The sequence below is a fragment of the Parambassis ranga genome, chromosome 4, assembly GCF_900634625.1.
Source record: "Parambassis ranga chromosome 4, fParRan2.1, whole genome shotgun sequence".
NCBI classification, from domain to species: Eukaryota; Metazoa; Chordata; class Actinopteri; family Ambassidae; genus Parambassis; species Parambassis ranga.
This window is the reverse complement of record NC_041025.1, coordinates 11,000,278-11,012,047: the sequence shown is the minus strand read 5'-3', so window position 1 is coordinate 11,012,047 and position 11,770 is coordinate 11,000,278. Positions and strand designations below refer to the sequence as shown.

At 41.9% G+C, this 11,770-nt stretch overlaps 1 protein-coding gene across 1 annotated transcript; it reads left to right on the top strand.

The window, feature by feature from the left end:
• Positions 1 to 1,884: 1,884 nt before the first annotated feature.
• On the top strand, positions 1,885 to 4,976 carry s1pr3a (sphingosine-1-phosphate receptor 3a). The gene is made up of 2 exons (XM_028404702.1): positions 1,885 to 2,142; positions 2,666 to 4,976. Exon 2 carries the CDS (start codon positions 2,796 to 2,798, stop codon positions 3,993 to 3,995), a length of 1,200 nt encoding a protein of 399 aa, XP_028260503.1. The 5' UTR covers positions 1,885 to 2,142; positions 2,666 to 2,795; the 3' UTR covers positions 3,996 to 4,976.
• The last annotated feature ends 6,794 nt before the right edge of the window (positions 4,977 to 11,770 follow it).

Genomic DNA, 11,770 nt, shown 5'->3' with positions numbered 1-11,770 from the left:
GTGTGAGTCTGTGCTCTCATCCATCACACTCTCAATTTCTGGCATGTCCAATGCTATTCAAACCCTTTTGATCCAGCAAAAACAGAATGCAAAAACAAAGAAACTGAAGTAACGGACACTGGAAAACAAAGAGAAAAATCAGAAAAGAAAGTTCTGTGTATTGAATTCTGTGCTATTTTAGAGACAATTTCCATAGATGTCGATACAGATGATATTTTCTAGCCATTGTCTAGTTGCTGTGCAACATGATCAAACTGTCCTGTATCCCTGTAACATTACACACTGTGAATGGCCTCAATCACTGATATGCGAAGGCCAAAGTTTTTCTTCCTTTTAAGGCAGGATTTCTGACAAGACTCAGAATGAACTGTGATAACACCACTCTGACCAGCTTAGCCTTAAATAATATGAATGTAAAAATACATAACATGGGCTAGTGAGCCAACTCTGCTGTCAGTCCAACAACAGTATCCATGTTCTTGTTGGGAAATCCTCCAATAACCAACTTTGTGAATGAGCTATGGAACCATGGTTTGCCAGGTGGGACTATAGACTACACCCAGGCAGTGCCTGGTGATGGAGGTGGGGAGAGACGTGTGGGAGGAAGCAGTTCCCCCTGCACTCTGGAGATGAAAAAAATTTCCACACGCTAATTTAGGACCAGAGAACCCATTTATGAAACTTTTTTGTTTCATGCTCTCCATGAAACAACCTACACTGATTTAATCCCTCTTTGTTTAATCCTATGTCTATCACACCATGATGGAAGTGGCATTTTAGGGCTATAGAAACAACAGCAAACGGTCTATGACTGGTGTGGACATGAATGGCTCTGTATAAATAAATACGTACTAAACTGGAATGAAAATCCATCACAATACATATAAAGGGTTTCCAGTCACTAAAACATGTTGAAATTCTGGTCCATATTTGTTGAAAGGGTTCTTCAGAACAGCCTCACTGCTGTGACAGGATGACAGGTGAGGTGAAGGATATGGGCAGAATGCACTAATAATGGAGGGCACCTGCTGTTTATACAACCAGGCAGTTTTCCCTCACACAGACTTGCATGAAAAGTAACGTGGTTTGACAAAGTTGGACCCAGTACTTTACAGGAACAAGTTTTTTTAATGATACATTTATTCAGAATTTGCCCAAAGAAGGTCAGAAAAGGAGAAGAAAGTGTAACTCATCCTTCCTGTCCATTCCAGTTAGCTCCAATGGGAGAGGTCTGACCTATCTCACACTCTACAGGACCGAAGGGACCCAGAGATCCTTTATTTGAACTAGGAAAACAATGATTCATCAAATCACAGATAGGTTCCAGTGTCATGGCGTGACAAAGGAGATAAATTCCTATGAAGGGAAAGACTATGTTCTTTTAAGAGGTCAATTTCTGGATCTAGATTTGTTTTGAGGGAAGATACAGGAATGGTGAGAAATCTTAATGTAAGACTGAAAGCTGGGAAGAGGTGCAAACAAGGTCATAATATGAAGGCTAAGAATGATGTAACACCATGGAGCACATAAGGCCTGCAGCAAAAAAAAACTGTAACATGTGTTGGGACAAGTAAGTGCAGCAATTTCATGACACACAGACAAATTAGGTGTTCAGTCAGCTACTCAGAGGACAAAAACAGAACGCTTTGACCTGCACTTAAAAAACCTGCCAGACCATTCACAAACATTCAAAGCCACCCGCACTACTTGTTTAAAATGCTAAGTTATATACATCTGTACAACATTTCAGCATCTGGCTCGGTCTGACCTCTCTTCTGACTCATAATTAATGGTGAAATAAACATTCAGAGAGGTGAGGGAAGATCCCGCCCCAGCGGCCGGCTGGGAGGGGTGAGGGTGAGGGTGAGACAGACGGAACTGGAGAGGCAGTGCGAGGAGGACGCTGAAAAGTTTAGGACAGAACTTACTGTGGATATTTGGAGGACAAGACTCGATAAACACCAGGTTTTATGTGGGCAAGGACTAACACATGGACTTCTGACACTGCATTGAAGATATCCCGTTTTTGGCAACTACACGTTTTGTTTCGGCGCAGCTTTACGCACGAGAGAACGTTCCTCTTACACAGTCTCCACATCTCAACACGCTGCTGGGATGTTTGGATGAACTCAGCTTCAAATGGTACGTTACAGCCATTATTGTAAAAGAAGTGCGCAGAGGAATATATGACACTTTATTTATTTGTTTGCAAACGCAATACAAATCTTTTAAGAACTTTTCCCAAACAGGAAAGCTACTCTGAAAAGTTGCCAACAAAATGTATTCTGTTTTGATGAAGGAGAATAATGCAGCCTAAACTTTGACATATAATAGAGCTTATTTGTCAGGGAGTAAAAAGTAAGGGAGTCAAAGTAAAATATTGATTTTAATCAGAAATGATTGAACATTTGTTTGACTTTTGAACTTTCTGTATTCATATAATTAGGCTAAAAACGAAACTGGTAATATAATTGAATGTATTTTATCACTTTTTTCACACTTCTATCTCTTTTATTGTATTTATAGCGTAGATTTTTTTAGTCTTATCTATCCTATCTAGATGCCTGTTTCTGTAGCCTATAGGGAACCTGATATAGATTTAACAAAATGAACCACAGTCTGGTTTTGAGTCTGTTTTATCTCTAAACTTAATTTTGATTGGCAGGTCCATGGAGAGGCTGTAAGATGTTAGTTGTGACCCTGCCAGGTTGAGCAGCCCTGCCTCCCTCTGCTGTGTCCAGTGCTGTGGCGCCCTCTGCTGTGTGACCGAGGAAGGTCAGGAAGGGCCAGGCATCATGGTGAACATGATGGAGGAAGGGATGAACATGGTCATTGTCAGCCACTACAACCACTCAGGGAAGTGGGACCGGCCTCGCAGCAGCGGGGCCTGTAAGACGGTGGTGCTGCTCTTCATCTGTGTGCTGATAGTCTTGGAAAACGTGACAGTGCTGCTCGCCCTCTGGAGGAACAAGCGCTTCCACAGCCGCATGTACTTCCTCATTGGAAACCTGGCACTGTCTGACCTGCTGGCTGGTGTGGCTTATGTGGTTAACATCTTTACCTCAGGCCGTAACACCTTCTTCCTGACACCAGTGCAGTGGCTGGCCAGAGAGGGCAGCATGTTTGTGGCCCTCAGTGCCTCCACATTTAGCCTTCTGGCCATTGGGATTGAGAGGCACATGACAATGGTGCGCCTGCGTCCGTGTGAGACGGCAGGTCGAGGTCGACTACTCGCACTGCTGGCAGCCTGCTGGTTTGTGTCAGTGCTGCTCAGTGCCCTGCCAAGCCTGGGCTGGAACTGCCTCAACAATCTGAATTCCTGTTCCACAGTGCTGCCGCTCTATGCTAAGAGTTACATTGCCTTCTGCATCAGCGTGTTCAGCGCCCTCTTGGTGGCTATTGTCATCCTCTACATAAGGATCTACCGCCTGGTGACCTCCAGCGGCCGCAGGGTTAGCAGCCGGCCCTCAGAGCGATCCCTTGCCCTCTTGCGGACAGTTGTAATTGTTCTTGGAGTGTTTGTTATGTGCTGGGCCCCCCTCTTCCTCCTTCTCCTGCTGGATGTAGGTTGTAGCCCAGATAAGTGCCCTGTCCTCTACCAGGTGGACTGGTTCATTGCCCTGGCTGTGCTCAACTCTGCCCTCAACCCTCTGATATACACTCTGTCCAGCAGGGAGATGAGAGCCGCCTTCTTCCGGCTACTTTGCTGCTGTCAGACCAGCATGGAGCCTACTGGGACTACTATGGTGGGCAACCCCCACCTGGGCACGGTCATCCCCACAGCAGAAAACAGCAAGACCAGTTTGGGTGGAGGAGGGGGCAGCGGGGCTGGCAAGTCCACACTGAATAGAGGGAAGGTTTCTACACCTGTGAACTCGGACAACAAGCACGGAGACCCCTCTGCCCCCGCCGTGCCCCACCCCTCCGGGCCTGCTGACCTGCTCTCAGCAGTGCTTGTGAAGGCGGGTGCTCTGCAACAGCTCAGCAAGTTCTGAGTGAAAGAGGCTTTACAGACACACAGAACTGACACAGCCCTACTATCAGCCACTTTTTTGTCCACTACAGGTAGTGAAGCACGAATAACATGAAGTGAAGATTAAATAGCTCAGACATTCAATTTGAACCACATCAATCCAGCAAAGTTATGTAAAGCCACTACACACAAAAACAGAAAGTTTCCAACATGAAACTTTGTTTCATAAGACGATGGCATTATTAGTCATGGAAATCTTTTGGCTAAATCCAAATTTGTGAAAGAAGTACTACAATGACTGAAGAGTATAATTGATTGCATTAAGGTTGTTTGCTGATATGTTTACTTCTTTATCTTTATAACCAGAAACAATCAAATTGTGGCACTTTTTTCTGTGTGCTATGTGCAGGATCTGTAAAAAAAAACCCTGCATTTTCCATCACAACTTGATTTGGTAGAATATTTATTTTCTGTGAAAACAATTGTCACCTTAATACTGTTAACTAGTATATATATTTATATATATAAATATATAATTGCTTTGTGTGCATAAAACCATCAAGGTACTGGGACTTTATTTTCAATGCACTGTGAGAGAAGCTTGTAGGCAGACTTGCAGCCTCATGAGGCTGCGATGCCCGTTAAAAAATGACACACTACACTTATTAGATTCCTACCACTAGTGGTAAACCTAAAAAAACCTCTGCACCATAGCCAGTTTTTGGACAGCTCATCGTTACCACTCTCCTTTCACCAGCCTAAGCTCTGCCGTGTCAGCGTTAGCCACAATGGTTGCTGAATTAGCACGACAAATAACGAAGACATTAGCTTCTCATCAGCACATCTAGAAACCACTCACGCGTATGTCGACTAACCACTAGTGAATAAGAGTGTTGGATGTGAATTATTTAATGGTGGTAGACTGTAAATGACATTTCAGCCTGTAGGGTGATGTAGTGCCTGATACCAATATATATAGCAAATAAAATTCTATTCCCATTTATCAGATTTTTCATGTGTCATTTTCTTAAATTAAATCGCCTTGCCTGTGCTCCGTCTGAGAGTTCATACATGAAATGTGATTTTGTCATCACTCAAATGAAAGTCTAAGCCTGACATAATACTCGCATAGAGTAGAGTTTATTAACTGCTTTTTGGATATGAGAAAGAAATATTATCCGATTTAACCTGCTGCACTCATTCAATATCTTAATGTGAAGCCGATTGATGCTCTTTTGTTCCCAGCCTCCAGTCAGACATTAATGAATAATGCAAGTAAAGTCTTCATATTTATGGAGTTTCCAGTCAGTGAGGTCACACAGCTATTAGTCATGAAATGTATATTGCATGAATGTTCTGTGAAGAAAATACGTCCGGTCATCATATGAATTCTGCAAAAGGTTGGAATAATGAGACATGATCTGAAATGATCCGCAGCAGGATGTGAATGTTATCTTCTAGGAGCTGATAACTAAATACGATCAGTTTCAAATTACTCCTGCACTAAAGGTTACTTTAAACTGAAGCGATAAATGGGCTGATAACAGCAGAGTTCGGGCTTCATACCACATTGCACAACAAAGACCAGACAGGAGCTGACAGACTGACATTTCATACTCACCTCCACTAAAGGATGTGTTTCTGCTCTGCACCTCCACTTCTGATGGGAAAAGACAGCCAGCCCAGCATTTCCAGCTTAAAGGTCACTGACTGCTTCCTATCAGAGATGTTTGAACAGTCTCCTTCCTGAATTACCCGAGGGATGATTGTGTCTTCATACCATGTGGAACATTTGAAAATGCTGAAATGTTGAGTTGTGTGCTGCGATTTGCTGTCAGTGAATCCACTGCATTCTGCTTTTCACATACTCTCACCTTCCCTGCTAACTAGTGAGATCATGTGATTTAGGTTCAAATGAGTCAGAAATCATTCAAAGGAGGAGGAGGAGGATTTAGTGACATCTAGTGGGGAGGTAGCAACCAGCTGAACACCCCTCTCTCCACCTAATTGGCTGACATTTCCTATGTGAATTCTATGGCAAGTGTTTGATTTGTTTATTCGGGGCTACTGTAAAATCATGGGAACACAACATGGTGGCTCTTTTGAAGAGGACCAACCAGAGGTGCTCATTCAAAACACAACAGTTATATTTACAGGTTTTTTTTATAGAGAAACAACATTCAGAATACTATATTCCATTTATGCTAAAATACCTGCTAATTCCACAGGAATCAAAAAACATTGTTGCAGTTTCAAGCTTCTGTTTTAATTTGATATAATAATATGGAAAGAGTAGGAAAAAGCTAGTCAGCTAGTTTCTAGTTCTAATAATCTAAATCTGAGGATACCGAGGACTATGGGAAGACTTCATGTTCAGAAAGTACTACTCGTGAAATGGTCAGTTTAGTAGTACTTGGATTAACTAATGATTTAACACTGAAGATACGTGGCCCTGTCTACATCAGTGGGACTGCATGTATAAAAAACATGTGGTAGGTTCAGCTGTATGTCATTTCATCATACTTTGCATTAAAAAAAGATTCTTTTGAATCTTCACAACAAGTTAAAAGTCCTGGCTTTGCACAGGTCCTCCTCCATGGAGCCTGTCATGATTCTATAGTAGCCCTGAAAAACCAATTTAAATTGGTGTAAATAGTAAAAAATAATTAAACTAGAATAGTGAGCTCCCTTATCATCCGTAGGCTCGAGGAGTTCTGCTTTCCCCCCATATAAAGGAAATAGCATGAGTTGCCTGAATTTGTGGACAGGAAGAAGAAGACATTCACTAAATTAAAACATCTTCTTCAAGCTATGACACATTCAGTTTCTCCAAACACCTGAAACAATCACCCTAAATGGACCGTGTGCTAACTGGGTCAAACACCTTAATAAATCATGTTAACTAAATAGCCGTCACCAGCCTTCTTTGAGGATTTAGACATGGTGGATTTGTGTCATTCTCTGTGCACAATGCCTATTTGCATATGACTAATGTGAACACGACAGAGGACAAGAGAATCACACCCCCTCCCATCATCATGATCCTGGCTTTATGCTGCTCTGTTCTGTGTGTGTGTGTGTGTGTTGTGTGTGTGTGTTTGTGTGTGTGTGTGTGTATATGCATGTGTCACATTTCGTGCACAGCATGTTTGCAGCATGTGTGTTTGAGAGAGAGAACAAAGACTCCATCTGGTTGGAGCCGCTGAATGTGCCAGTATGAAACACTTCTGTCATTCTCAAGTCCCCTTTTTGATGCAGCTTGGAGGTGGAGTGGGGGCCAGACTAAGAGCAGCAAGGGGTCCCATTTGAACCAGCCACTCACACTGGGAAGCCTCCGAGTTGAAGCCATTCTCCCCTCTACAGCTGAGTTGTACCGCTCTCACCAGAGGAGACAGACACATTCATCTGGTGTGCGATGGTTTCTCCTCCCCTGCCTTCACCTCTGCTGCTCAATATAGTGTAATTACATGTGGAACAAAGAAAGCAAAGACCCGGGCAGACTTTAGTGATGAGCTCCCCAGGATCAGAGGGCTTTATCTAGGGAGCAGCTGGGAAGAAGCTGGGGGAGCTGATGCAAAGGTCACCACATAGGAGGATAACTGAAGAGCCTAGCTGAGATTTGGATTGGTGGACAGTCCTCCCAGCACTCTCCTAAACACCCCACTGCTTTTAATTCTCCTGTCTGGTGCTGATCAAGCAGAAGAATGAAAAAACAGAATTCTGATTTGGTTTTATCATCAGGTCCTTTTTTTGTATTATGTGTCTGGTTTCTTAGCAACAACAAAAACATCCTTTTATATAGCACAACTAAAGTCTTATCAAACTGAGCCTAATGTTTGCCTCACTAATAACTATCTCCTTTTTCAAATTAATATATTAACTCTTCCATAAAATGTTTTGGAAAAAAATGAAAAATGCTCATTTCAACTCCCCAGAGCCTGAAGCAATGTTTTCAGATTGCTTATTTAAATTCAAATTGCTGACGGTTTCAGTAGTCTGAAGCAGAAAAAGCAGCAAACCTTCACATATGAGAAGCTGGAACCAATGAAAGCTTGGCACTTTCCTTAACAAATTATCTAAATTAAGAATCTATTGTTTAAAATTGACTATCAGCTATCAGCAGGAACATTATTCAGAATGTTTAGATTAGAGATACCGTTCATTCAGTTGGAATAAAGCATCATTTTCTTCTGAGCAATGAGAATCTATTTTGCATCAGACCATCATGTCTGATTGCAGAGATATCATCTTCCCTCAATCTGCCTTGAAAGCGTGATGCATTTTTCATCAGTGTGCTATGCTTCTTTCATCAGAGATAGAATATTATACTCATTGCTGTGCACTTTAATATAGAGATGTAAGCATGGTCATCACAGGCAACAAAATGGGAGTTTTATCGGAGCATCTCTGAAAGGCTGCTGGACAATACTGGTTGTGTATTTTCTGCAGAAGTTGATAAGGTAGGCTGACTCTGCCATTGGCTGCAGGCAGGAGACTTTTGAAGCAGCGATGGAAAGGAGGACACTGAACAATCTGTTATCAACCTGTCATGGATAATCCTGATCACCCACTCCACCCTGTACTGGACAGACAACGGAGCGCTTTTTTCTAAAGGGCTCAGGCAGCTTTGTTGTCTTCTTCAGGAAATCTTTCCTGCCTCCAGCAATAAGACTGTATAAAACCTCATCTCTGTGTCATAGATACAGAGATGAGGTGATACAGAGGATCTGACTGATCGTTGTAACCGGCAGATTTTGCACATGGTTTAGCTTGTCATTTGCACACTATTGTATTTGTACATATATTATATATCTATTTTTTCTTGTAAGTAATGTTTATACTGTTTTATTTACTTTTAGAGATCTATGTAATATGCTGAGTATATATTGCTGCTGTAACAGTGACATTTCCCAGGTTGGGATAAAAGTACTTCTGTTTCTATTCTATATATTTGATTATACATACTACCTTTCAATATCAGCCTATCATAACAGATAGGTGGCAGGAGTGGATAAGTAATCTCTTCCAAATGCTTCCTCCTCGAAGTCCCTTCAAAACAGCAGCTGCTTTCCTCTCCAAGCCTTCTCTGATTGCAGTCCTCTGGCAGGGCCTGACGGCATGCTCACACCTGCTCACACTGACCTCCAATTTATCTCCTCCACGCCCGCCCGCCACAACTGTAGGGATTAGCATGTCTGGGATAGGGGATAAGTGAGAGGCCTCTTGGTCCGACGTGCACGTCCTGTCTCTCACTTGTGGCACTATAGGAGCGAGAGTGTGCACAGCTGGCTGATTCCCTGCCTCTCTGTACGCAGGCAGGCAAGACTGAGGTTTGTGTGTGTGTTCTAAGAAAAGAGCAACTGGAGGTGAAGACGCCCAGGACTGATTTAAAGTGGACATCTCATATGAGTTTAAGGCCCTGACAGCTGGACAGGGGACTGAATTAGTACTTCTCCATAGCATTGAGTAAACATAACAAACAAAGGTATCTTTAGCTAGTCACGTCTCAAAATCTGCTTGAGATGTTGTCACAGTGATCTGTGTGAATATCCTGTGTCCTTTTTGACCCCATTTCTTAGATGGTAAAAAAAAGGCTTTTTATGGGGCACTAAGACCAGTTTCACTCATGAAACCCAGTTTGGTTGTCACAAAGAGCACCAGTCAGCTTGTAAAAACAGTCACATAATGTCTTCTGTGTTTGGAACGTTGGAAAACATAACCCTCCACCCTTGTTGGGGGAGGTGGCATGATGAAAGACATAAGTGCATTGAGTTACAGAATCCAGTGTTCTGGATACTTGACCCACACAAAAAGCACAAAGTTGCTTTGAACAAAGCTATGTTTCAAAAGTTTACTTTCTAGAAATTTACTCTAAAGGAGTGTAACTAAAAGTCGAAAGATTTCCCCTTTAACTTGGAGATGGTTTGATGTTTCAAACCGTCTGCAAGATTTAAGATAAGTAAACTTGAGCTTCAGATTCAAATTGGACGACTGAGGAAAACACATTTAAAAAAAAAAAAAATAGTTGTTTCTGTAAACACACTGTTTGGTTGCTCATACTGGGTCAAAGGGGTTTATTTGAAGCTGAACAGCTGGATGGGATAATTTGACCCAGCTGCTGGTTCATTCATTTTCTCAAAATGTCAAGGTTTCTGGTTCCACTTCTTGCAGTCACAGATTAGCATTTTTCTATGAAAATCAGCATGTCCTAATGAAACAGCACATTTGCCAGAAATGACAGGTTACGTTTATGCAAGAACATAAAAACGCATTGTGCAACATGCGGCTTTAATGTTTTACAGAACATCCGATTGTAGTGTCATCCAAACATGGGACTGCTGCAGCTACAAAAATCTGACTAAAGAGTAAAGATGCAGGTTGAGGATGGTGGGGGTGCATACAATGCAGCAGACCATCACTCAGCAGTCCAAGGTTTGAGTTCCCCTGATACCTGCTGCTTTGTTTTCACCCACTGTTAGCTTAAGTTTGGGTTTTACTCACAGCTGGATTTGGCATAATTAACTACTGGTTGAGGTAAGACATTAAAAACAGGGTGAAGTAAAGATCATGAAAAAACATTTTTTAAAGGTAAGGTCATTTATTGACTTACTAGCGTGTAGCCATTTTTGATACTGGATGCTAACAAGGTAACTCATATTGGTATTATTTTGTAACTGGATGTCTTGAGGTCTGTTCATTTACGTTTGGGTCTCCTACTGCACATATTTGTCCATACATTTCAACACTAGCTGGTTAGCTCTGTAGCAAACATGACATAGTGCATCATTTCATGGTATAATGTAATGAAAGTACATTATATATTAGTATATTATTTATAGTTCTTTGCTTTTCATAATCACCTACATTCTATAATATTCTATGTATTATGATGCTACCTGTATTATTTTGTGCAGTGTGTATAAACATAAAGATACATGGCTGTAGAGCTAATAGCCATCTGTGTCCACTCCCTTTGTCTGATGACTAAAAGGTTTTTTATGGCTGTCTTTCCCTATGGACACAATTTATCACACAGACACTTGATATTGGAAAAGCTCTGTAGTTATTACTACCATTGATAATTTTTTCACTTTTATTGAAGGACCCTGAAACTGAAACAGCAAATTGGAACTCAGCCATGACTAGTTTTATTGGTTACACCTGTGTGTTTCCTACTGTGACACTTCAAAATGCCTTCTGTGAAGACAATATGTCTCTTAAATACCTCTGTTTGTGTGTTCTGTGCCTGTGTGTTGTGTATCTGCATGTGTCCTTCTTTATGTGTGCTTTCTGGAGCCGTGGTGATCACAGGTGTTCATTCCTTCAAGCTTATCTGATGGATTAACAGCTGCCGTCACTGCATAATCACCAGATCTGACATTACACACATTCTGGTTTTTGATATGACAGCTACACACACACACACAAAGCGGCACATGCACACACCATTTACACAAGCAGAACCATAGTAAGGAGAGACTGCCATCAACACAAATGTGCTCATAAAAATAGAGCTTCAGTCTGATATAAATTTGCTAATAAAAACACAGGGACTGGCTAAGAACTGTACAAAAGCTGGGGAAATGTGAGCATGGCATTTGTTTGATTTTTTACATGCAGCATTTCCACTGTCATTATTATTCATATCCCTCCCCAGGGAGGCTTGTTTGAAAAATGGGACTATAGCAGCCCCCTCCTGCATGTCATCGTCTCACTCTTACAGTCACAAACACCCACACGCACACTTGTTTGGAGCCTTGTCGGGGAAGTACAGCCAGGCAGCATCTTCCTCCTGCC

Coding starts and splice junctions, on each gene's coding strand:
- s1pr3a (XM_028404702.1), top strand. CDS start 2,796: ATGGTGAACATGATGGAGGAAGGGATGAACATGGTCATTGTCAGCCAC.